This window comes from Bacillus rossius, chromosome 16 (assembly GCF_032445375.1).
Source record: "Bacillus rossius redtenbacheri isolate Brsri chromosome 16, Brsri_v3, whole genome shotgun sequence".
Classification (NCBI taxonomy): domain Eukaryota; kingdom Metazoa; phylum Arthropoda; class Insecta; order Phasmatodea; family Bacillidae; genus Bacillus; species Bacillus rossius.
The window spans coordinates 18745241-18772405 of NC_086343.1; the positions used below are offsets into that span (position 1 = coordinate 18745241).

The window sequence follows — 27165 nt, forward strand, 5'->3', positions numbered from 1 at the left end:
GTTGAGAAAGTTGGAAAGGAGTAGCGTCGGAATGTATTGTAGAGAGGAAAGCGAGAAAACCCCTAGAAAACCAACCAGCTACTGTCAACGTCTGCCACGTTTTACACTTAGTACAAAAAAAATATATATCCTGGTTTTAACTTCACCGGGAATCGAACCCAGAACGCCTTCGCCCAGACGGGGACGCACCACAACGCCGAACGTACAATAACGCCGAAAACCATAACGCCGAATGCCAAATTGACTACAACGCCGACAGCTAGAAAACTGCTGGGTACCACTACGCCGAATTACATTAACGCCGAAAAATGTCATTGCAGGACTGCCACAAAGGTTAGGTTAGGTTAGGTAAGGGGTCGTCCATTAATCACGTGATGTCTTTTTAGCAAATTTTTAACCCCCCCTCCCCCCTAGTGATTTGTGGTGAGGTTTTGTCTTACCCCCCCTCCCCCCCAACAAATCACGTGTATTTTTTCGGTACAAAATATTTTTAAAAATTTCAGAATATTATCTTTAAGTATAGATATAATCTAATTTAATTCTGGAAAATTAAGCACAGCATGTATATTCGGCGCCAAAATCACAGTCTTACTGGCGACTGGCAAGCCGAGCCGGGCGGGGATTTTGTTGCCTGGCTACGGCGAGTCAAGGTCACGCGTCGCTTTTCGGTTTAGTAGAAATCGCGTGAAAAAATAAATACACGTGATATCTCTCTACACCCCTCCTCCCCCCTTGTGATATTTCGTGATTTTTCCGAACCCCCCCCCCCCCCCCCCTCTTTCGAGCCTCACGTGATTAATGGACAATCCCTTACTAGCGACTGGTAAGCCGAGCCGGGTGGTTCATGTTGCGGCGGGCGGGGATGTTGTTGCCTGGCTACGGCGAGTCAAGGTCACGCATCGCTTTTCGGTTTAGTAGAAATCGGGCGGAAAAAAAAATACACGTGATATCTCTCTACACCCCCCCTCCCCCCTTGTGATATTTCGTGATTTTTCCCGACCCCCCCCCCCCCCCTTTCGAGCCTCACGTGATTAATGGACGATCCCTAAGGTTAGGTAACGTTAGGTTAGGTTAGGTTAGGTTAGGTTAGGTTGTGGTTTTCGGCGTTAAGATACATTTAAGAAACACACACAAATTCTGTCAGTTGTTTTTCATTTTGCTCCTGTGGCCCCCCCTCCCCGCAGCAACATTTTTCGGTGTTATTGTATTTCGGCGTTGTGGTACACAGCAGTTTTCTACCTGTCGGCGTTGTGGTCAATTTGGAATTCGGCGTTATGGTATTCGGCGTTTTATACGTTCGGCGTTGTGGTAACGACCCCGCCCAGACATGTACCTGCCTCCTTTTTTTTTCTTTAATCAGCCTGCCGTCGGGCGTTAATGCCAAACCGAAAAATTAATGATCCTCGCAAGGAGGCTCCAGGCGCGGCCTTGATGATCCAGGTTGTACCTCTGCTGACGTCACGGGTGCTCCCCTGTTCCCGCCACAGGCTTCGGGGCGGGGAGGGGACGCAGTTTGCGTCACGCCTCACAAGACAGCGCTGGCACCGGGCCAATCCGCGTCTCACCTTCTTCCCGTTGAGCAACGACAAATGGCTGTGGTTATTTTTGCATGTATGAAATACCGTACAGACCTGTAAATTTCGCGGATTCATTTCGCGATAGGATAGAGTCCAAATACTTTTGACATTATTTTGCTTCAGTGATTGGTAGGGATAGGAAAAATTCGCGGGTTCAATGACCTGCAGGATGAACTCCATAGTTCTACGTACATTCGGTCAAATGCCACCCACCCATTGGCTGCCTGAAGTCTTGTGAGACGTCCCAACGTAGCAGCCTGTGATTCGATAAAGCTTTGGTCGGGTGTTTCTCATTGGCCCAGAGTCATCCAGGTGAGTTGTGAGCCAATAGCAGAGGCAGCACTGAGGTGTAACTATTTGTATTTTAACCTGTCGCGAAATGAACCCGCGAATTTTTCCTATCCGTAGTGATTGGGCCACAGTTTATCTGAAGGACTCTGGGCCAATGAAAAAAAAAACTTTAACAGAAGAATTAGCGAATCACTATCATTCCAGTCAACAGGTGTTACGAGTCGGTAACCAATCGGCAGATGTAATTTGCACGAGTGCGTAGAGGATCATGGAGTCTATCCTTTTGGGATTTGAAATCGCGAATTTTACAGGTCTCTAGAAATACGTTTTCCGAGATAATATTGGGTAGGTACTTCTTACGAAAATTGGCGCATAATTAAATATTTTAATTGATGTTTCATTCAAGATTTTCTTTTTTTTTTAACCATGGACAAGATAATCGGAAAATCAAAAATAAGGCTTTATTTTTTATTTATAACTCTTTTTAATGTGCGCAGTATGTATTGGAAAGCTATTCGAGGGCACGGTTTACAAATAACTTTAACTAACGCATGTACTGGGATGATACAAAGAATACATTTTCGTAAACTCCTTTTCACGTTTTCTGTTGGGGTTTTTTTTCTCGTTGAATTCGCTGTGAATAAAATTATATTTTAAAAATCTAGAAAACACGCTTTCTATGTGTTATGAACTTAAAAAGTATAAAATAATATTTAATTTTAAGTAAGTTGTTCAACAGCGACCGAATGAAACTACAACTCTGTACAACGTAATTATTTTAGCAAACTTGAAATAAGAATAAATTAATAAGTAAAACAATTTTAATTTTAAAACAAACATGGGGTGTTGATATTAGTTAGCCTTAAATGTTCGATCAATTATGTCTATTCGTTAAGATAGAATAATTATGAGAGTGAAAAAAGGAGAGCAACGCAAAATTTTCACCACTAATGGCTATTCTATAGGCCAGAGTTACCATGAAAATGAAAGAAAAGAGCAGCCTACGCTTTTATTTCATTAAAACTCATTGTTTTGTTTATTACTTGATTCTAATTTTAAGCTTATCAATAAAATTTTGTTATTCAGAGTTGTAGTTCATTGTGCCGCTGTTGAATAATATACTGTAATTTGAAGATTATTATCATATTTTATAGTTCATACAACATAGAAAGCGTGTTTTTTTTTTTAACTTTTTAAAACATAATTTTATATTTCACTTTTAAGTTCATATTTAATAAAAAAAATTACAAATTGCTAGAAATGCACCACAACATCTTTTTTCAATGTCCCAAATATTCGGGGGCAATTAACCCCCCCCCCCCCCCCCCTTTTCCTGTGAGGGGGTTCGATGGTGCCTGAAGGCCTCGGAAGCACGTCAAAACCAACTTACTTCAACTTTCGCGGCTTAAAAAAAAATCAAGGGAAAATGGTTTACCCTACCCTCTGAGGTGCTCTGAAACACTACAGATCGATTTTTGAAATTTTAGAAATTTTGCGGCATTAACAAATCGACTGAAGGGGCCAGTTGACTTCAGGCAAATTTCACGCCATGCCCCGGCCTCATGGATACACAAAAAAGAATGGTTATTGCCCATAGACTTAAAGTAGTGTATTTTTACCCCTATTTTCATCCCATACTCATGAAATCATTGTATCGTCAACCGAATTGCATATACGTACTTGCAAAATTTCAAATCGATACAACACTTAGAAGTAGGTTAAAATCGACTTTCAAGATTTTAGTTACAAGTGACAAACAGATTGGAGAGAGCGACTGTTGGGCAGATTTCCAGTGGGGGAAGTAATTATGGACTCATTAAAGTGTGATTAGTTTGTGGACGGTCATTCATATTGTTTTGATCAATAAAATAGATAGCGAAATTATTAATTAATAATCTTCGGCTCATTGATTTGGAGTATCTTTTCCGGACCTGTATTCCACATGTTAGAGTATCTTTCTAAGTAATTGAAAAATACTATGGAGAAGTTCTAGCGGAGATGAGCCTACAAACTTATGTGGCCCTTTTCCCTTGGATTTTTTATATTAATCCATAAAAAATATATTTTTTCACCTAGTGATAATAAAAATAAATATCCTCTATATTTAGTGCTGAAATATATGTAGGCTATGTACGTACATAATGTTTTAATTAAAACATTTTTAGAGCAAAAAGTTCCATGTAACTTTAGTCAAATTTCCCCAGAAACCCTCAATTTAATCAAATGTAAAGTTTGCAAGAAAATTCTGGTTAGAATTTATTTAAATTTATTCAGCAATCGAGTCGTTTCCTATTGGTGTGGCGGTTCACAGCCCAAGCATCAGTGGGCTTGAAATGTCCCGCCGTCTACTGAGCTAAGCCTATCAAAGACACAAACTGATGACCCCTCCCCCCCCCCTTCCGGCACAGTAAACTGTACCTCGAACTCGGGATCAACATTAGCATACTGATACAATCATGATGACGAGGACATGATCCGACAGAAAACAAAATCGCGTTATTTTCAACATACGGTTATCCTCCGAGCAACAAACAAAACAAGAACGATTGCATACAAAATTATTTTGGCCATTTTACATATGCAGCACACGTACGACGGAAATCAGCACGTATTTTTTAATAAACACGTCCGAGATGAATATGTTTGATTTCAATTCAACGTTCATTCGAAGGGGGAAAAAAAACCACTATGCATGGAACCCATTTTAAATATTCAAAAAATAAATTTAGTGAACAAAACATTTAAAAAAATAGCAAATAATAATAATATTATCAAAAATCCAGTCCAACAGTCTTTTGAAGAAAAAAAAAAGTTATCACGCGCCAATGACGCGATGGGAATAGAATATCATTCTAAACGGAAAAGTCCGTTGCACCCACGAAATTTGGTCGCGCTTGCGGCATCATGGACGCGTCGAGCTTGATCGCCCAGGAATACATCGAGTCGCGCGCGTCGGTGTAGGTTCTAACGCTGGGCGACTGAGGAGACGGACACGGACACGGACACGGACACGGACACGGACACGGACACGGACACGGACACGGACACGGACACGGACACGATTTTTTTCTTAACCTAACTAAAACTAAGTGTATTTTGGAGGGGTCCGGGTTAGGGAGGGACCTAGGTGCGTCTCAGGCCGAAGCCTATACGCTTAGTCATGCTGGGATTAGCAATGCAGGGAGAGGGTCGCATGCATCGTGTGCTAGGAGGGGATTGGCCAGCCATGGCAGCGATTGGCGCCATGACTAACTCCCCTGACTCTTAAATCTAGACTATAACTAGAGATAGGTTGGGCCCAGGTGAAACCTGCATAGACACAGGGAAAAACCCTGGGCACATTCATGCGGGATGCAAATTGGCATGCATTACGTGTAGGAATTTACTGGAGACAGAGGATGGTCTGGATGAAGTGTTGGACAGAGTAGAAAAGAGTTTACCATGCGGGGGTTGGGCACTTGGACTCGTGGTCCGCTTTGCTATTTGTCCAGTACTGGATTTAGTGACCAGGGACGCAAGCGCCCCTAGTGGGGAGTGGTTGCACTGACCACTCAGGCGACTGAGGAGACACACACACCACGACACGACACGACACGACACGACGCGAGTAGTATACGAATGGCGGTCGTGCGCCTGGAGCTGGAGCTAGGTGCTGGTGCCGATGTTCGCCATCTTGGATTGTGACGTCACGGAGGCCATATTGGATTGTGACGTCACGGAAGCCATCTTGGTGTCAAATCCACTCAAAATTCCTCGATAATAATATAAATTACTCATTAATAGGGCCATGCATTTTTCGCGAAAAGATTCCGAGATTAGTTATAAGTAGAGACCTGCAAAATTCGCGTATTCATTTCGTGATATGCTACAATTCAAATAATTATACCTTAGCGCTGCTTCTACCACTGGTTCACTGTTAATCTGGAGTAATGAGGGCCAATTAGAGACCCTCACTCAAAGAAGTGTCGAATCACAGACACTCAGTCGAGACGACTCACAAGTCAGCAGCCAATTAACAGGTGGCATTTGCCCGAGTGTGTAGAGTGTAGTAGAGTCTATCCTGGAGGTCACTGATCCGCGAATTTTGCAGGTCTCTAGTTATAAGTTAAAACACTGTGGCATCGTCTGTGTTTCGTGATTGGGAGAATTTATTTCAGGCGCATGTCGATTGTTATGACACCAATCGCAGTAATTCAGTGGGGATGCAAACGCGTTGTGTGGCTCGGTCAAACAAAGAAACGACTTCTCTCGCAGACGGCGGCCAATCAAAAAGAAGAAACCGCTGGTGCGGGTATACCTTGTTGCAATATAATGGGCGTTCAGATTTATTCGCGAAAAATGCCTGCCCCTACTCATTAATAATAGCAAGCTTATTTTTTTTTTAATTTTACCATTTGTGAATTCTTTTTGGACCTCAAATTAGTGTCTGTTGACAGTTGTAGTTAGTCTGTACGAAAAAATCACGATAAAAACCAATTATTATTTTATAAGAGAAACTAGGCTACTTATGGCAATCTGTTGTCACTGTAAATAACAAGAAATAAAGCTTTGGTCGGGTGTTTCTCATTGAACCAGAGTCATCCAGGTGAGTTGTGAGCCAATAGCAGAGGCAGCACTGAGGTATTACTATTTGTATTTTAGCCCATCGTGAAATGAATTCGCGAATTTTTCCGGTCTCTAAACATTAACCAAATGATCTCTGATTATGAGGCTGCATTAAGTGAGAAACCACCCTTTGAGGGACATCCCAATTCTTCGACGCTAACACAACCTGGTGTATAAACAAAGAAATACTTTTTTTTCCGGCAGTCATATGTTTGCGTGTAAAGTGTCAAAAAAATCATGACTTTACCTTCAAGAAAAATTTTCAATTTCGGTATAATTTTTTTTTGTATTATCTCATATATATATTTTTTGAAATGAAAACTTTTTTAGCCGCTTTGAGCTATTTTTGGTAGGGGCAAAACTTATGGGTTCGCGTCACTGACATGCTAGTGAAGTGTTGCGCCAGACTGGCGAATCGCAGCGGCCTGTGTACATGCATACGCATGTATACGTTATATACACTAATACATTGTATATACTCGACTGTATCATGTGCGCGTTGGAACTTTGGATGGGTAAAATCTTGTGAGTTCGCATCACCGACATGCTGTAGTAGCAGTAAGTGAAGTTAATTTGACCACGTGAATACATGACCTAGGTCTGACATCACTGGTAAGTCATAGCTAGGTAATGAATTATTACGTAATTTTTACATACCACTGACATCTGCTGTGACTAAAAAAAATGATGTAAGGATATATGTTATCATGCTGACATCGTGCTGAATATAATACCAAAATAATTTTCTTACGTACATTTGACGTAGAAATGATGTCATATTACACATTTAAAAAATTGGTTGTCTGTAAAGTTGGTTTACGGACGATAGTTTAACGTGACAACGTCAAAACAAAACATTGATGAAATGGTTGCATACTTTTATGAATAAAATTGAATCATTTTTATTGAATTATCACTATTTTGTATGGATACAAAGAAGGAGTGAAATGAAATCTACAATTTAATTCATAAATTTACTTTTATTTGCACTCATTAATTCAAATATGTTTATTACTTTAACGAAGAGATTATTTTAACTATAACTTTTATACATGTTTGCTATTTAACTTCTTCCAATCTGTGTTATTCTGTTAAGGATAGGACGATGATAGGAAAAGTAGGAAACTAATGGGAGTGTTTCAAGGGTGGTGTGAAGGAAAATGGCTAACCCAACACCAAGATACAGTCAAAAAAATAATATATTTGCGCCACGGACTCTGCAGCAATGTTATGAGGAACGGGTTTAGCAAAGAGCAATGGAAATGTTACATTGAAATGCATGAAAACTGTATTACGCCACGGACTCGGTCCAATGCTAGAAGGTTCAGGTTAGCAACGAGCAATATAAAATGAGCGTAACGGGACACAGCGAAACTGGACAATGTGCGTAACAGGACACTTTTTCGTGCGTGCAGCCGGTGTTCATCGATTTATTAGACGTTGTCACGTCAAAAACAAAGTTTTAAGTTTTCATTTCTGTTGACAGTCCCCATGACTGGCTATTTTTTTTAAGGGAACCGAAATCAGGAATTTTACGCAAATGGGAAACGTGGTAGTGTGCATGATTACACCCCGGTACCCGGCCGGGAAAAAAAAAAGACGTACCCAAATCTCCGCACCAGTTCGTGTATGCGGTTCACGTACTTCGCTTCTGCGGAGGCATGCGTGCGTGTGACGAGAATGATATTAAGAACAACAAAACAAAAAAAAACACACACACACACGCCGTTCCGAATCCAACCCCTTCTTTTTTTCCCCTACGCCGGGGGCTCGTAAATTATTTCCCTCTTCCCCTTCTCATCATCCGCTTTCACCCACCCCTTCTTATACGCATATTTTATTCGTTACACGTCAGCGTTAGTAAATTATGCACAAATAATTACTGCGTACAATTTTTTTTTTTTAATTTACGGGTTTTTAGAATGCTTGCCCCTGTGAGTTTGAGAGCTATGGCACGTGGCGTATCGATGTAGCTGTTCAGTTGTCCATGCGTACTGTCAGAGATAGTTTAATGCGAGTCGTTCGAGAACGTTCGCTGGAACACACAGCACTGGAACGTGACGTCGGTGAAAAATTGCCTGCTCGAAAGACCCGAGTATTCTCATGCGCTCAATTTTCAATTTTTTTTTTACAATCACAATAGTTTTATGTTTTTATTTTTATGTCTCACGAAATTTTAACTTCGGTACATGAACGGCGGGTAGGATAAAATACAAATATATCCTGACTCCGTTTGTTTGTTTCCACCCGCAAAATTTTGCAGTGGAAAAACTATTCTAAAAAAATTGTCTTTTATCATAGTGTAGACTTACACATAAATAAATAATTATAATTTATAGTGTGATTTAAAATGTTTGCTTTCTTTATCGTGCGATTATACCTAAGTATAATGCGCAGAGTAAGTAACACATTACTGTTTTATGCCAAAAATTACTATGCATTGAAAGTGATTTGTTTACTGAAATAAATCAGTATGGTGAAATTTAAACTTTTGTAAACTGTCATTTGTTTGTTTACTATATGTTTAACACATTACATGTTGGCTTAAACAAATACCTATTAAACGATTCAAATAATGTAGATATTGATAAAAAAGGTAAATAATTTAATATAATATTTATTCACATAAGAGAACTTATGGATAGGTTTTACTTTTTCAGAAAATACAGGAGATATCTACTTAATATCTCAGCATTTGAATGACCAACAAGAATTGGCAGATATTTCATTCACCAACTATTAATAGCAACATTCGCGACCATTTCATATTTAACAACCTAATACTGTCATAAAACATAAATTTTCCGATATGGCCATAGGCCATAATATTGTTTGTCAACTGCTCTAGGTACTTAGCTCAGGTTTTCTTGTGATTATATTCTACATTAGCATGATACAAAAAAGTATCCATAACATATTTAGCAAAGACAAAATAATCGTTTTATACTATACTAGCTAATAACCAGTGGCTTTGCACGAACAATTTCAGAGTATTGATTAAATCTTACTATGAAATTTTGCATTTCCCTACGAACAGTTTACGAATCACTACAGCTTGTTGAATTGCAAACAAGCTTAGATGAAGGTAAGCTTACATGGATCACCGATAATCTGTCTACCCAATACTAAAGTCGCTTCTTTCATTTTCCAAGTATTTGCAGTGATCTCTAAAACAATCAGATTTTTTTTGGAAACAAAGTTTGTTTTTTTGGAGGGGGGGGGGGGAAGGAAATTGTCCATTCGTGTTTGTTTTTTTCGGAGGGAGGTTTTAAAAAAAATCTCCGGTGGTTAAGCTGCTTACGTGACGACAAAACTTCCCATCGCGCAAATTTAAATTTAAATGGGGAAAGCTCATTCGATTGAAATTTCGTCCGTTTAAGTTAATCCTCGCTCCCAAGGGGGAATAAAAAAAACACACACACCACGTGACACAGGAGTAAGTTCATGTTCAAACAACGTTTCAAAACCTTTCGAGATGACAGCCAGCGAAAGCTTGAAAAAATTATCTAGGTTCGTACGGACGCGTGTGCATAAATAACCAGCTCAAGTGATTATCTGCAGACTTGGAAACGCACTTCAATGCACTCGCTCTGGCAAGAACCAATCCAATTTAGGAATGAAAAAAAAAAAAACATTAATCATAAACGATCTGCGGTATTTACAAAAATGCGTCAAATTATGTTAACAGGGAGATACGAAAATCAGTTCCGTTTTTTAAATGTCTCACTGAATGAGTAATTAATAGAGAACGGAAAAATTCGCGAATTCATTTGGCGATAGGCTAAAATATAAATAGTTGTACCTCAGTGCTGCCTCTGCTATTGGCTCACAACTCACCTGGAGGACTTTGAGCCAATGAGAAACACCCAACCAAAGCTTTATACGAATCACAAACTGCTACGTTGGGACGTCTCACAAGACAGCAGCCAATGGGTGGGTGACATTTGACCGAGCGTACGTAGAACTATGGAGTTCATACTGGAGGTCATTGAACCAGCGAATTTTTCCGGTCCCTAGTAATTAATCGAAAACACGGTTATTTCGCTGATGAATTGGGCAGAAAAGTTTAACTTGTATGCACATTTATATCTTATTCACGTTGATGATTGGACTACAGTGACACGCCCTCGACGACCCTTGGCCAGTTACAAACAAGGAGACAAAGTGGTCACCCAATCACGTGTGACCCGCCGAAGAATGCGGCCGTGCTATCGACCAATCAGCACTCTGAAAAGGCTAGATTCTGCACGGGCTAGTTGAGTCTAGCCTGGAGTGGAATGAATTAGTAGAGACCTGCAAAATTCGCGGTTTCGATGGCCTTCAGGACAGACTGCACATACCCCTGTACACTCGGGCAAATAACGCAAGTTCATTGGCTGCCGACTTGTAAGTCGTCTCAGCTGGTTTGTCTGTGATTCGATCCTTCTTTGGTTGAGGGTTTATAACTGGTTGAGATTCGTCCAGATGAACAGTAAGCCAATAGCAAAACTATCTAAGAGGTATATGTATTTGAATTCTAGCCTATCACCGAATGAATCCGCGAATTTTGCAGGTCTCCATGAATTAGCGAAGTAATTGTGGCTGTTGAATATAATTTTTGAATCTAAGATAGATGAAAACGGTTACCATTTATTTTTTGTGTTACATTAATCAGCACCTGGCTGTTTAATGTAGTGGTAAGGACTACAGTTTGATGAGTGATAAGTTCCCGGGTTAGATTATCGGCCGAATCAGAGATTTTTACAATTCCCTTCCCAGGTTCTTGAGAAAACGTGGTGTTTTTGATATCACCTCTGCATTCCGGAAGGCGACAGGAATCCACCGCAGATTCATCTCGCCTGGTCAACAATGTACTCTCAAGGATCTACACATACTTAGAGACGCAACAACTTAGAGCAAGAATAACATAGGAGTCTCGGAAAAAAATCCACATAACTTAGAATTGTCATAAGAAACACACAACTCAGAATCACACAACTTAAAAAAAAAGGCAGTAACTTATTAAATCACAAACAAGAGCTATCACAACTTATAAATCAAATAAGTTAGCAACATACATCTTAAAACTGTCATAACTTAGATATACACAACACCGAACCACTTGACACAGAACTATCACAAATTAAAACCACATAACTTATAAAAAGGCATAACTAGAGATACGGATTAATTTAGTCACGTTGGAATATTAACCTCTACACTATCGCATGGTGTTCGTGATTGGACCGTGAGCTAACGATGCCCAGCTAGGAGAGATGTAAGCGAATCCGGCGGTGTCAATTGACAAGGATAAAAATGTTCTCGGTATTATATCAACCAAGGGTGAGGGGAAGAGAAAACATGGGGGGGGGGGAGTACATGAGTTCAGCACACCTATGTCTTTCAATTCAACCCTGTGGCCAGACGAATCCGCGAAATTTTCGGGTCTCTGGGCATAACGTTGAAACTTATTTATTCTATCTTAAGTATTATTAAGTCGTGAGTTTCTAAGTTGTGACATCACACCATGTCTAGGTATCCAAACTAGTCACCAAGGTTTATGAGCTTACCATCATTATAATCATTATTACAAACAAATTTAATATTTATGGAAGTACTGACAATACAATACTCAAAAAAAAAGTTTTACAACACACATTTATCTTTATGGCTCGATGCATACAGTCGTGAACAGAAGAACGTAGGACCCCTATCCTCTGAATGCACATCGATGTGCAAGTCTAAATTTCACAATGTTAACAAACACCTGATGCAGTATGATGCACCGGAGACAAAATGCACTCGAATTTTTATCGCTATAGACGTGCCTAGCGGTGTCGTAGCACGTTCCCTAATACATTCTCGACTCAAAATGCTACAAAAGATGTCAAGACGTTGCACACAGGTGAGACAACTGTTGCACATAAGTTCGGTGCATGTCATATCGCGAAACTTGAACTCGTAACATAACGTTGCGATCGTAGCAGGCTGGTGAGCTTCTCAACAAGAACCTAAGATGCTTGGACATCCCTCGTACCTGCTCCCAGACCTTTGCTACTTCACATTAAGTTGTCTTTAAACGTTACATATCGTAAATAGAAAAAAATAGGCAAGTTTCCTTGTGTGTAAGACGTGAGTCTGTGTATGTGTGTGTCCGTGTAGATACAAGACCACAAACGTCATGTAAAGTATGACGATATAAGCTTAGCGCAAGGTTCAAAGCTCGATACGTTGTGCTGTAACGTTATGAAATGTCGATGTCATACATTGCATAATAATTACGCGCGACCATCGTTCGTCATACTCTACCCTCTCGGCCGGTGCAACATGTAGGTATGATTGAGAAAACATTAAGTCGGTTGCTATGTTGTTTCTCAATGTTATGTTTTAGTTGCTCTATAAATTATTTAAATTTATATGTTGTTAGGTATTAGATTATTTGGAATTTCCAACACAATGGCACAACGGGTAAAATAAAAACAAGTTATTGAAATGGCAATTATATTGTTATTCAGAACTTTACATGGGTATACATAAATATGAAAACAATATCTGTTAGGTACGATGATATAATGGCGAACATATTGGTAAATTCCAATTGAATTTGCGTCGTATGGACCTAATTAGAAATATAATACCGCACACCTAAACACTATTTTCCTTAGCGATACTATATTTGGATGAGGATAAGCAATATTCTGGAATTTACGTTACCAACGCCCCGATAACGTGTATTTTCTGCCTACTAACGCGCGTTACCAACGATATGCCGTTGTACCTCGACGATGCACCTTCTAATGCAACTACACCGCTCGGGAGTAACGATCTTGCCCGGCCGACTCGAGTGGCTGAGCCGCGAGGGTGAAACTGGCCTTCCCTCAATGCCGCTGCACTGCAGTTACGTGCATCGCGACATGTTCTTCCACGGGCCAGAGCCGCAAACCAGAGCCCACCTTATTCTGTTGTGTGTTACTGAGAGCTCTATGCATCGTCGGATAGTCACGTGCAGAACGCTCTTATCAATAACTCCGTATCTTAACACGGGGTCTCTAGGTTGCCTGTGAATTGCTATCTCGAAAACAGTTATTAAACACATTGACATATTAACGTTTCATAGGTCCAAACAATTTTTAAGTATCGACCACATTACGTGAGAATGCATTGCGTCAATTCAGATAAAAACATATTATATGTCATTTAGTAACGGGATACAGATGTGCGCGATACCTACTTGACGTCAAGACTCCAGGAAAAATGTTCAAATAGGTACCTACGTTTTAATAATTTCACCATTATTTCATGTCGCATGACGCAATTATTCATACCGATTAGCGTTGATCCATAGTAATCAATTGTGGTTTAATATTATTTCAGGATCATTGCCTAATTATGGTTTCCTCCAAGTGCGTCATACTTTGGTAATTTTATAAAATATTGTGTAGCCCTGTTATCAGGAGGCAAAGTATATAAAGTCCCGAACCGTCCCATGAAAGGCACTAGCTATCCGATAGCGGCGGCGTTAACAAGTACCTCTGAAGCAACAGTGTGAACCAGTTACTCCGTGTACTGCTCTCCATGTAAGTACTCTATAATATTTTACTTCTTTTCTGAATTTTTATTTTGTATGTATAGCCATCTGTTCCTATGAGTTCTTCCTAGAGACCGAGGTTCTGTTTTACAATTGAGATGTACATTGTCTGTTTTTTCATTTGCAGTTTGTGAACATTGCGAAGCATCCGCTGAAATGAAAACTCTGGGGATCCTGCTGGTGCTGGTGGCTTGGAACATTAGCAACGGTATGGCGAGGCCAGATGGAACATCCGTCAACGCCCATCATCCGATGGAAGTGAGTATCTCTGTTCCTACCAAACCAGTTGTATGCTCTAAGCAATAGTCTTAATGTTAATTTTTGTCTTTAGTACACGGACCCTACCAGGTCGCGTGCGAAGGAGGAGATGGTGGAGACGTCTACTAAAAAACCTCCTAAGACGAACTGCGTCATGGGTACCAGAATTGGAAATCCCGGAGGCCCGGACCTCAACACTTATTGGAATTGTTAATTTTCATTAACATATTTCTTTTTTTTTTCATGTAATCGCATACCATCTGCGAAGGCTATCGTTTATCTTCAGGTTTTTCAAATATTCTCGTTATGTATCGTTTTATTCATGATATCTTATGGATTGTCTTTTTTACTTGTTCAAGGAATTGCATGCGCCTTAAAACTTAATGATGTCTAAGTTTAAATGCTTAACCGTTTCGGCTTCATCTTCTAGTTTGTAAGCAGTCGCTATTCATTAGCGACGCCAACCTTTACAGACAACAACCTACCTCATTTAATTAATTTGTAGTTTATAGTTTCATAACATTTTGAATGTTAGTTTGTGGCCAGTGCCGGGAATAGTATACTCTTAAGAACAAATAATGTTTCACTTTACATCGGCGCCCCTGCCGCCAATGTCTTATGTAATAGTTTGTAAGTAGATGATATGAAGCAGCATGAGTTCGGTCCACATTCCGCCTCATATTATCATTAGTTTGTAATGTTACTTATACCTCACTTTATAGTTCGGGTATTACGGGTTCATATCGTATAGTGTTTCTTAGTTCATAGATTCTATAATTTTAGTGCTTAATGTCGAAGCTTCTATTTCTTAACGTCTAATACTAGGAAGGATTACTATAGTTTGTACGGCGAGCGTCTCTTATATAGTTTGTAATTTTTAAAGTGTCGACGTGTGTTTCGGTACGTCGTAATTAAGTGGTCACAGGGAGGACTGGGATTACGGTAAACTTTGTGAAGAGGTATTTGGTTAAGTTTATAGTTTCTAGTTACAACGTGGCATCAAAGTTTGTAATAGTGCATCTTAGTTTGTAAGGTCCTATGGTAAGAACACCGCGCAAAATCTGCAATAATTTTGTTCGTTTATAAGTGCTTCAGTCTGTATCCATTAGTCTTAGTTAAGAAGTTACACAGCGTAGGGGTAACAATACGCTTTGTAAAAGTATGTCTTAGTTTATAGAGTTAAAACAATGGCATTATAGTTTGTAACAGTGTGTCTTAGTTCATAGGTTCTACGGTAAGAACACATTAAGTTTGTAATACTTTTTAAATTTACTGTTAACAGAGGAACAAAACTTAGCTTGTAATTTTGACGGTACATCGTAACATGTTAGTTTGTAAGAGTGTGTCTTAGTTTATAGTCTCTAACCTCACAGCCCACCACCAAAGATTGTAATGGTGTGACTTATTAGTTTGTAATGAAGAAAAATCCAAAAAAAAAAGGGTCAACGATACCTGTTAGGTTAATTTTTCTATTTTCCTGCTTATATATGATGTATTGTTTATGTATGTAAGCTTAAGAACAATGTAACGCTTTATTCTTTTTGCCAATAAAAAATCATCCACAATTTCCTGTTTTTAATTTGAGATCAAATGAGGTCACGCGATAATCCCGTAGAATAGGTAACGATCTAACGAGCGCGCGTAACTAGCTGCGCTTAGGATATACATTAGGTGTTGGCTAGTCTGGCTGCATATGCAAAGTGCATGCAGATGCAACAGACTGCACGTTGCAACTGGTCCGAGCATTACGACGTTCGAATCGGTTCAAAGTCATAGCCACAGAGTTAAGACGATTGCATCAAAGCGCTTGGACCTCTGAGTTCGAAAATACCGCTCATCCATACCCCAGAGGCTTAACTTTGAAGTTATGAGCAGCACGTTCTTGTGCAGCTTACTGTACTATCTCCCTATTTCTGGATTTGTTTTCGTTATTTTTTTTTACGCAGAAGGGTTTGTTTTGGTGTCATAGAAAGTGTCTTTCTTTCAGTGTTTGCAGTTGACTGATTAGCACATGCTTGTACACAAATACAGGTGGTGCAACCCCTTTTTTGAATCCTTATGTCAAGGAGATGTAAATATAAACCTTAAAAATATATAAAAGTTTTAAAAAAATTAATGAAATTTATCAAACACACAAAGTCTTGTTACAAGGCGACTGTTGTAACGCTGGATCTAAAAAAAAAGTTTGCAAAATATTTTTCATGCTAAAAATTATACATATAATATATAATGTGCTTGAAGTACATTCCGGCTTAGTTTAGACCGGGATAGCGGACTGGTTGAAACAAAACACTGCGCAGAAATACAGCCGCTACCGAGTTTCAACCACGGAACAAACAAAAGGAAGTTGTAAGTTGTTTAATTATGCATTCGCACACGAGCGATGACTGCTCCGTGTATCATGTGGTCATGTGTTATGCAGTTTTTGTTTCCTTTTGTTTCTGAGAAGCCTTCAGCAATGTTTCAAAGCACTAAAACTTTTGGATTTATTTATTTATTTTTTTTTTTTTTTTGGCGGTAGAGAATTCGTGAATTATTCTTCTCACATGCACGATAAAACAATCGCTTTAAAAACTGATTTCGTACGCCAACAACTGGGAAGCGAGGAACAGCAGTTGTAATTGTTTCTTTCGTTGTCCATACATGAAAAAATGATTTTCATCAGTTGAACAAGTGGAAATTCAGGCAAACCGGCGGGGAAAACGTTGAAAGATCAGTGTACGTTCTAATTAACAAAACTAAGTTAACAATTTTTTTGATGAATCATAGTTTTTTTTGTATACCTACATGTTGTTAAAATCGCTAAATGTGATTGAAGTATTGATAATTTGTCATACTTTAATTTTAAACAATTAAAGCAAATCAAAAGAAGAGTGAAAAACAGGATGACATATCCTTTAAACTCTTCATCATACCATATAATTTCTACCTCTTATCCAAGATAATAATTTTTAGTGTTTCTGAAAACATTATTTAAAATATAAATTGAATAGTCCGCTCAAAGCATATCTCCCGCTTTCATGGCTGTAGGATCACGAAGCATGTCCGCTGAATGCATTCGCGATTATATAAATATTCTGAAATGAACCTCTTAAGGCTATTTTACCCACAGCTAGCTTAAACTTTAGAAAACTAAACTTCGCTTAAGTTATATCGTCGTTTCAAGCATAACACAGATATTTATCGTATGTCACTAAACTATTTGTTTGGTTATAAACACATTTACTAGGTGGTGGAGATTCATTTTGGGGTGTTTTAGGGTCAAAGTGGTACTTATTTTTATTAAATATAGTTTATAAACAAAATAAATATATAATTTCTTAAACATTCAATATATTTTAATATTTTATGAAATTATTTATTTTCTTATAAACTCAATAGTTACACATTATTAATTTTATAATTTTATTTGATTAGAATATTTAATTATTGAATTGAGGAACTTAGAAAATTGCATAAAGATACGTCATTTTGATGTATTTGAATTTATTAATTTACCAAAATAATATTTTGTTATTACAATTGCAATTGGTTTTATTTTAATTACTTAGCCCTTCTCTTTAATTTTACAAAAAAAAAACGGATAATGTTTTTATTTTAGTTAAGTTAATTGTTCTGGACAAAATTATAGACTCTGCTTAAGAAAATCAACAAAATGTTTTGGCGATGTGTTGAAAATTCGTGGGAAAAATTAGGTGTTATTGATACAGTAATATGTGGGCTATAATAACATTATTTAACTTGCCATTTGGTCTTTCTTACTTGGATTGAATTGAAAAATCGTGTTTTTTTTTCATTTAATTATGTAGCTCTTTATTCGCAGTATTAAAAATATCGTTTTAGATGTGCATGGGAATGAACAAATAGTTTTTTTTAAAATCTTTGTGGAGTATTTATAAAGGATCAATGTTACACTGACAAATTATTCCCATATATAAATTACTTATTAAATATAATATAGTGTAGAGACAGTTAAGCAAAAAATTACAATGAATTGCAAAAAGAAAAAAAATAGTGGGTCTTTAGTGGTGTATGTTTACGAAAAGAAATTAGGAATGCGCTGAGAACGGACAAGTGATCCTGTTTCCGTATTTAAATTTAAAACTGTATTTTTTTGAAGAGTGAAAATGGCCAAAGCTCGTGTTTTCAGAACAATATTTAGACATCGAATATCCAGTACAGATTCTTGAAAGCACTCAAGGGACTTGCATTCCAACTTTCATCTTCAATTCTCTGCCACACGTTGTAATGGTAACCTCTCACATCTCACACTCGACCCGCGCACGGCGTGAAGACTGCGCGCCGGTACGCAGTCTCGCGCTTAGAGGCGACACCGCGCTGGAAGCACCAGCGAGCGTCGCACTTATCGTCCGGCCTCACCAACCACAGATACACCCCTGACCATTCGCAGGTAGAGTCCTGCCTCGGCGGGTAAATTACGTCGCGCAGCGAGCGAAGGTAATAGTGGAGTGCGTCGTTGACTCCTAGAGGGAGGGAGGGGGCTGTTTCCGCCACTGTTGTGTCCGCTGCGAACACAATCCTCCCTCGTCTTCAGCGAAGGCACGCACTAACTGCCGAGCGACGGGCTGCTATTGTCCCATACGTCCGCCCCTGCAGAGGACACGTAGGCAACCGCCCTGCACTCCCGTCCAGCGGTGCGCATACCAATCCAGGGGCAGAGCTACGTGCCTGACGACCGGAACAGATCTTAGTTAAGGGGGTTCGTTTAACACGATTTAAGCTTGGAGATATATCTATTTTTTTGAGTTGCTGGATTTCAACAAAATTAAAATAATATAGAATGCATACTGTTTGCATAATTTTCTGGCAAAGTTGAATTATTAAAATTTTTGTGCATTATGGATAAGGATAAAAAACCAAAAGGAATAAAAAATTAAAAATATTTGGATTTAAAGGCAATGCTAATGGCTACTGTGCGTTATGGTTTAAATTTATTTCTGCAAAAAAGAAATTATTTTATTCAGCCTTTTAATATCATTAAAGTTCTGAGGATTTTCAAACGCTAGGTAAAATTAATATTTTTTTTCTAAAATAATCTAAACCATATCACATAGTAGCCAATAAAATCGTATTTAACTGTAAAAGGTTTCCATTTCATATTCCAGTTCACTCCCTTTATCATTCTGTGTAAAAAAGTTTAAAAAAGCAACATTGCAAGTTAATGATGCAAAAATTATGCATTTTGTGAAAGTTTAGCCACTTAAAAATTCGACAATTTTAACCGCGTGAAAAGTAAATATAAAATTACGACCTGGAAAGGGTCATAGGGCTACACCCTTAAGCCCGGCCACACGCAACGTTTTGAGCAACGAACTACCTGCGCAGAGTTTTTACACACACAGTTTTTATTTTCTCGGCCGTCAGCAAGAGACAGCATGGAGAAAATGTAGTCTTGGGGTTCGTTTTTGAGGTTCTGCTTTATTAAAACTCAACGGTTTAAAAAAAAAATGTTGGGAAACATCGTTCCTGGCTGATGAAGAGAAGCCTCTTTTTTTTCATGTAAGATTACTTTGAGAATTTCAAGCTGAGTTCGAGGATTGGCGCAATTACTTACGTGTGGAAGTAAGTGCACACACTTATTTACTGCATTTGGCAACTCCACACACCAAACAGCATAAGGAAAGTCTTATTTCTTTCCATGATATGCTGACAGCCACGTTAAGGTTCTTTGAAACTGATAGGAGCTACTAGGACTTGGAATTTACGGCGATCATGTCTAAACAATCTATAAGTACAATAATACATTAAACATGTGCAGAAGTGTAATTTTTTTTGCACGATGATTACTTGAAGGTGTTTGCCGCATGATTGTCTTCATCTCCCACACTTTGTACGCTTGCTCTTTATTATCCCTACAATTTTTACTCCAGACTAATTTCGCCAAAAACAAAGGGTAACTTTTATGTAATTAATTCAATAAAACTCTCTCAGAAACATTTTAAAACGCCGATGAATGTCAGCCATATTTCACCATCTTTAAAAAAATACAGTACAATAAGAACGTTGATTCTCTGGCCCACCCTCCAACTAAAACTGCTGACCAATCGGAACGGAAGACGGAGCGAATGCACACGCACGGTTATTTTCGCGACATATCGAATTGCATGTGAAGTTGTCTGAAGTTTGAGCTATTTTTTCTCAGAAGTTTCGTCTCCGTGAACGGCGTATTTCTTAAAGCTGCGTTTTTTTTTCCTTTGATGGCCACATGCGGCGTCTTGCCCGCAACTTGAATTGCAAGGCGTTCACAGAAAACATTTTTTTTTTAATTTCTCAAAACATTGTTTTGAAAAACTGGTTGCCAAGAAATAATTTGTAAAACTACAAGAAAACAACTAACCCTTTACGGTTAAATTTGCATGTATGAAATTCTATGCATTACCTAGGAATGAACGGTTTAATTTTAATTTTATATATTGGTGCCAAATCAGATGAATATTTTCAATGTCAGAAATTTGTAAATAATCTTTCGTAAAATAAAAAAAAATAATTAAAAAAACTACATAACTGGTTATTTAGGACTCTAAAAATATCTACATAGCTCGTAACGGCAGACAAGATAACATTCTTGTCAATTTGTTCATTTAATTTTATGGATTTTTATTAATTTTATAGGCATAATAATACTCTACCACGAAATATTTTATACCGTTCCCGCTCATCAATTAAAAAATTATATCTTTCACAAGTATAAATAAGTGGCAATAACAATAACAGGTTTCCTAATTTAGAAGTTTGAATTTTGTGCATCTCTAGTGTATTCTACGTATTACAATTTTAAAGCAACGCCAATGATGGGAAGGAATTATGTTGTTTTTTATTCATCTTTGAATTTCCCCCACCCACGGGAATTTTCGTCATATTACCAAGAATTACAGGAAACGGAGGGCGTGAAATCAGTGGGGTGAGAAAGAGGAAGAGGGGGGAACGGTTAACACGGAGGTACAGTAAAAGATAATCGTGGACAATTACTGCGAATCACCCTCCCCCACCCTCCTAAAAACCATCCCGTGACAAGCTGTTGACAATGCGCGAGTATATGACAAGGGGGTGTAGGGGGGGGGGGGGGGGAAAGAAGCTCGAGAGTGAAAGAGGGGGGGGGGGGGGGAAGAACAGAAGTAACCGTCAAATCGTTGAAAGAACATTTGCGAGGCGAATCCGAGTGGTGGAATCTTTGGGGAGGAATTATTCAATTTTGCACTTGAGACGAATCCCCACACGCCTATCAATAGGGCCATGCACATTTCGCGAAAAGATTCCGAGATTACTTATGAGTAGAGACCTGCAAAACTCGCGGATTCATTGACCTCTAGGATGGATTCCACAGTGCTTTAAATACTCGCGGAAATGACACCTGTTCATTGGCTACTGACACGTGAGACGTCTCAACTAGGCTGTTCGTAATTCGGAACTTTCTTGGTTTAGTGTTTCCCATTGGCTCGCAGTTCCCCGGAATAAAATGTGGGCCAATCTCAGAAGCGGTACGAAGGTATAGCTGTTTTGATGGTAGCCTATCGCGAAATGAATCCGCGAATTTTGCATGTCTCTAGTAATGAGTTAAAAACACTGTAGCACCGTTTGTGTATCTTGATTGGGTGAATTTATTTCAGGCGCATGTCGATTGTTACGACACCAATCACAGTGATTCAGTGCGGAAGCAAACACGTCCTGAGTGGCTCGGTCAAAAAAAGGCAACGACTTCTCTCGCAGACGGCCGCCAATCACAAGGAAGAAACCTCTGGTGCGGGTGTGCCTTTCTGCAGTCTAATAGGCGTCCAGATTTAGTCGCGAAAAATGCCTGCCCCTAACTATCAACTACGGGACGCAGACATCTGCAAGTCAGACGCCACGCAGTTTCGCGTTGATGATTTCTGACTCAACGGTAGACGGAACTAAATAAATAATACTCCCAATTGACCGACATTTGAAAACAAAATAAATTACTAACTGCCTCAAAAAATTACTTCTTTAATTCTGGCTTAGGTCACGTTTCGGCATATCTTAATGCAAGCCACCTTAATTAACGATTAATGAAACGGTTTTTAATCGCCATTGAAGATGGTTGCAATAAATCACGATGAAACGTCGGGCAAGCCATCATTTCCACAAACGTGGCTTCAACTAGAAGCCCAGACGTTAGTGAATCTGGCCGCGAAAGTCTACGGTCTGATTTTTTCTGTACAATATGAAGGCAAATTTTTAGACACTTTCGAAAGGCTTTGCAAATAAGAATACACCAATCTTCATTCAAACTCAATAGGTGCTTACTGTTTTCAATAAAAAGTACAGGCACGTAAATATTTCTCAGATCTACTTCGCTTCAGGATAAAATGCAAAAGTATCTGTGTTCCATACATGTATTTTGCCTTTATATTACCTTATTGCACTGTGAGAAGCGTTTTTTTTCTTCATAAGAGTACCACGCGAGATATTATTCGTCATTCTCTTTGTATTTACTGGTGGTTTTTCAAACCTAATTAAGGTAATCACAACTTGTTTCACTGGGACTTAAAGCTAGTTTGATTTCACGGCAATCGTCTTCTGTTTCGTATGAGCGACAGTCATTTAAACATTCTTATATTTTAATCTAAAAGAATGCATGTGTACTTCTTTAAACGCCATAACTTCCATAATATAATTTTAAAGCACTAAGGAACACATGCCAACTATAAAATATGCACTTTGAAAATGTATTTAATTAAAAATTTATTAAAGCAGTGTTTGTTTATATTGTCTAAACGTTTTTTGCACCTTAAGGCACTATAATTAGTGCTTTCACACTGATATTGATGATAATTTTGGCTTATATGTATTTTTAGGTTTACGATGAATCAATAAATATATTGTCTGTGTAACCACCTATTTTGTAAAATATTTTTATAAAAAATAATTTGATGCATCTGAATAATGTTGATTTACTTACACATAAGTAGATAAATTTGCTGGAGTAAACATTTGCTTAGTGAAAAAAACATCCGAAGCAAACTATGTATTTATTTGGCCATGCAATATAATATATGTATATCTTTGAAATATAGGAAAACTTTTATAGCCATATATATCATAATATTACTTTGCGCAATAGTAGTAATACTCATTATTAAATTTCACGCCACAACGGGGTGTGCATTATTCACGATGCCTGATTAAGGTCTCGATAAAGTAACACAGTTTTGACTGAAATGTTAACTTGGGCTCGGGAATTATCAATGAATGCCCTTTACCGTTCGTGTTTGTGACATACACTTCGTGCCTGGGTTTGAAAAAAAAAGTTTTTGCATGGAAATTAACACCGCGAAATAATTAAATAAAACGCTCGCCAACACCGGGAATGCGTGTTCCAATGTTTAACGTGCGTTGCTGCACTGGGCCAATCTAATAACGGCGGGCTCTGGGTTTGCTTAACCCCAACCAAGTAATTACGCATGCGCAAAGCGAGTGGCGCCGGGGGGCTGTTTGTGTGATTAGCTGGACACGCTTCCCAAACCACCAATTCCACCTTCTCTCCCCCCCCCTCTCCTTAAATCCGTCTCCTCACCTCCCTAACCCTTAACCAAATCCTCATTTTTTTCGATGCCGACCATATCAAGCAAGGCATCCATCGGGCCAGACGTTGTCTTTCAATATCCTGGCCAAGGTAGTCCATCCACGTAGACCTGTGCGAATACAATTTTTTTTTTTATGCAAAGCGAACATCATAATCGAATGTTAAAAATATTCGAGAAGTCGAATCGAATTGGAAAAAAATACTGTTCTCGGCGAAGCTATGGCGGGCCGTAACTAAAATTGCAACGATCTAGAATCCAAGATGGTGTCCGTAACGAAAGAAGCGCGCAATGATTGTGTCATACAGTCCAAGATGGCGGGCTTAACGAAAAATGCAACGTTTCTGGAATCCAAGATGACTACCGTAACGATATGTGCAACATGTTTTTAAATATATTTTATTAAAATGTTATTAATAGATTTTTTATTAATTTTAAACTATTTCCCGATTATCTAGCATAAAAATTATGGAAATTGAAGATGGTGGCTGTAAATATAAATTTTAATATTAAATGATAATTAAGTGATAGGCTTTGGTGAAAATGATTAATTTTTCACGAGAGGGAAAAACACGTAACAACCGTAGTTCTATAAACAGAGAGAAAAAAGTTTGTTTAAGACAAAAAAATGACACATTATTTGGCTGATCATACTAAATTGTATATGTGTGGCCAAATTGATTTTTTACCTAATATATTAAATGACAAGACCATTTTGTCGATTCCCACTAGAAATAATTATTGTTTGAATCCACCTTATTTATTTGGCCATACAGAAGATAATATAATGTTGAGGCAAAAAAAGACTGTCTTTCACTGCGTCCCATTTTTTTGTATGGTTTAGGTTACCGCGTTTTCTCTTTTCAAGAGTTTTTACGGGAGTGTGACTCTTTGAAGAGTTTTTTTTTTTTTTTTTTTTTTTTTGCTCTCTCTCCACAGGGGAATGACATCGTCTCGTCAGTAACTCAACCAGAGAAAACACAGTTGGAAACTGTTTCAAAATTCATCCCCGTGTTAAAGTTGTATTTTTTTTTAAATGTATTTACCTTGGCTTGTCCCATGGCGTGTAAAGCTCGCCAGTACCTACGCAACAAGGGAAAAAAGAGTTTCGTTTGTGTTAGCGAAACCCCTTGGTAACACCGTGCTACACTGCTGCACAGCTAAAGTTACAGAGCATGTCGTTTAAGCACGAGACAAAAAAAAATTGAACCAAAAAAAATTATATTATTTTTATTTAATGGTTTAATATTTTTATTTGATAATTTAAAAAAATGCATATCCGTGCATTTAATTTTTATGTTGAAATTTCAAATTTATTACTAACTAGCTGACCCGGCAGACTTCGTACTGCCTAATTAAATTGCAATAAAGTCCTGTCAAAATGATTTGTAATGTGACATTTTTTTGTTCCTACATATTTTATAGTCGGGGCAAAAAATTCTCCTGAACAGAACCGTCACCCTGGTGATAAGGTGTTGTGAATAAGAAATATAATTAAATAAAACATATACATAAAAAGATATATAAAAAAATAAGTAATCTCTTTATTGTTAATCATGTGAAACATAATAATTTTTATTTTCATTGTAGTGCATGATTAGATCGGTAATTAGCTTGGTTTGTAGCATTTCGGGTTCTTCTACCTAAATTGATTCGTCTAATAGGAGGCATATCTATATTATAGATTATTTTGTCATATGCAATAATTAGCGATCATAGGTAAATAAACACTACACAAAACACTATATAGGTAAGAATTTGTTTCGTGTATAAGTTGACAAAAGCAAACCCATTAGGGTAGGTAACCTAAAATCCAAGAAAAAAAAACACTGTCATTGACAGTTTGTTGTTGTTGTTTCAACTTTTTTTAATTTGATATGACTTGGAGTCAAATCCTTCAAGCCGTTTTTAAAATAGGGAAATGAAATAATAAAAACTTAAACTTATGAAATACTTTTGGTAACGCTGGTTTTGTTTGACTGATGTAATGACTTGAAAACTGATGCATTTTAAAGTAAAACAAATTAAATAATATCGCGAAGCCGACCAAATTGAACTATTCGATTTCGGTTTATTTTTTTTTTGTTTATATGTGCCCCAACGCACACTGTTTTGATAGATATGATTGAACTTTGTACAGAGGTAATAAAGTACAAATTGACTCTTTGAAGTTAGGAACATACCTACATTGTTTAAACAACAATGAGTGCTCGTTTTAGTTAGAAAACGTTTGTATGGGAAAAATAAAAGGGCTGGTTTTAGGGTTTTTCCGGCAATTATTCGAATTTTTCTCGCCGTAAAAACCATCTTTGAACTTCAACGAACATTTAAAAAAAAATGGCCAAATTGGTCCAGGCGTTGTTGAGTTATGCGCTTACCAACACATTTTGCGATTCATTTTTATATTAGATAACATTTTTGTTTGATCAAATATTTTTTTCTGCCCTGGGTTACCTATATGCCTACTGAGCCAAGATATGCATTAGTAAGTTAAGTTCTTAACGACTTCTTATGCAATCTGAAATAATTTGCTCGCTTCTTTATACATACGAAGTCTTTGTAAAAATTTAAATGCCCTACCTCCGGTTAAGAAACATAAAGTGATAATAAAAAAATGTAATTATTATGGAAAAGAAATTTAAAAAAATTTGTTAAGGATGGTATTGGATGATGTTCTTTTTTTTTTACTTAAAATTAACTTATAAGCTTATTAATTAACAGAAACCCTTCAATAATTTATAATTTATTTTTAAAAAAACACCAAACCAATATTTTATCATGTGCTTTATCTCACGTACGCTAGAAATAACTGGTCTCGAAAACTGAAAATACTTTCTCTTACCTACACACAATGCGTGTGCTGTTTGTCTGTCTTCTAAAGTTTCAAAACATAGTCCCAAAGTATTTTTATGAACATAACTTCACTTATATGAACACACACGCACACACATATATATATTATATATATAATTTGTATGTAACTTTTTTTTTCATCATGTGAAAATTTCGTTGCATGGTGCGCGCGCATCGTAAAACTTCACACACGTCATTTTTTTTTTCATAACGCGCCCAAAAAAGCATTAATTTTAAAAAATCAGAATATGTATGAGAGTGGATTATCCGGAAATCTGACACAAGGACATTGAATGTTAGGTTTCTCGCAGCATGTGAAATCAAACTTTGACCATACGCAAGCCGTTCTCCACCGAGACGTCAAGGAGTTTGAACAGTTGAGGGAAAGGTCAGAAGTAGTGTTCAAACGTATGTCCTGCGACAGGGGTCAGGGTGAGGTGCCAAAGTGCCG

At 37.9% G+C, this 27165-nt stretch overlaps 1 protein-coding gene across 1 annotated transcript in view; it reads left to right on the forward strand.

Annotated features, from left to right (window-relative positions):
• Nucleotides 1-14196: 14196 nt before the first annotated feature.
• LOC134540319 (beta-alanine transporter) overlaps nt 14197-27165 on the forward strand; it is a 203210-nt gene continuing 190241 nt past the window's right edge. The window contains exon 1 of the mRNA XM_063382981.1: nt 14197-14298. Coding sequence (XP_063239051.1) covers nt 14197-14298 — 102 coding nt within the window. The remainder of the gene's footprint in view (nt 14299-27165) is intronic.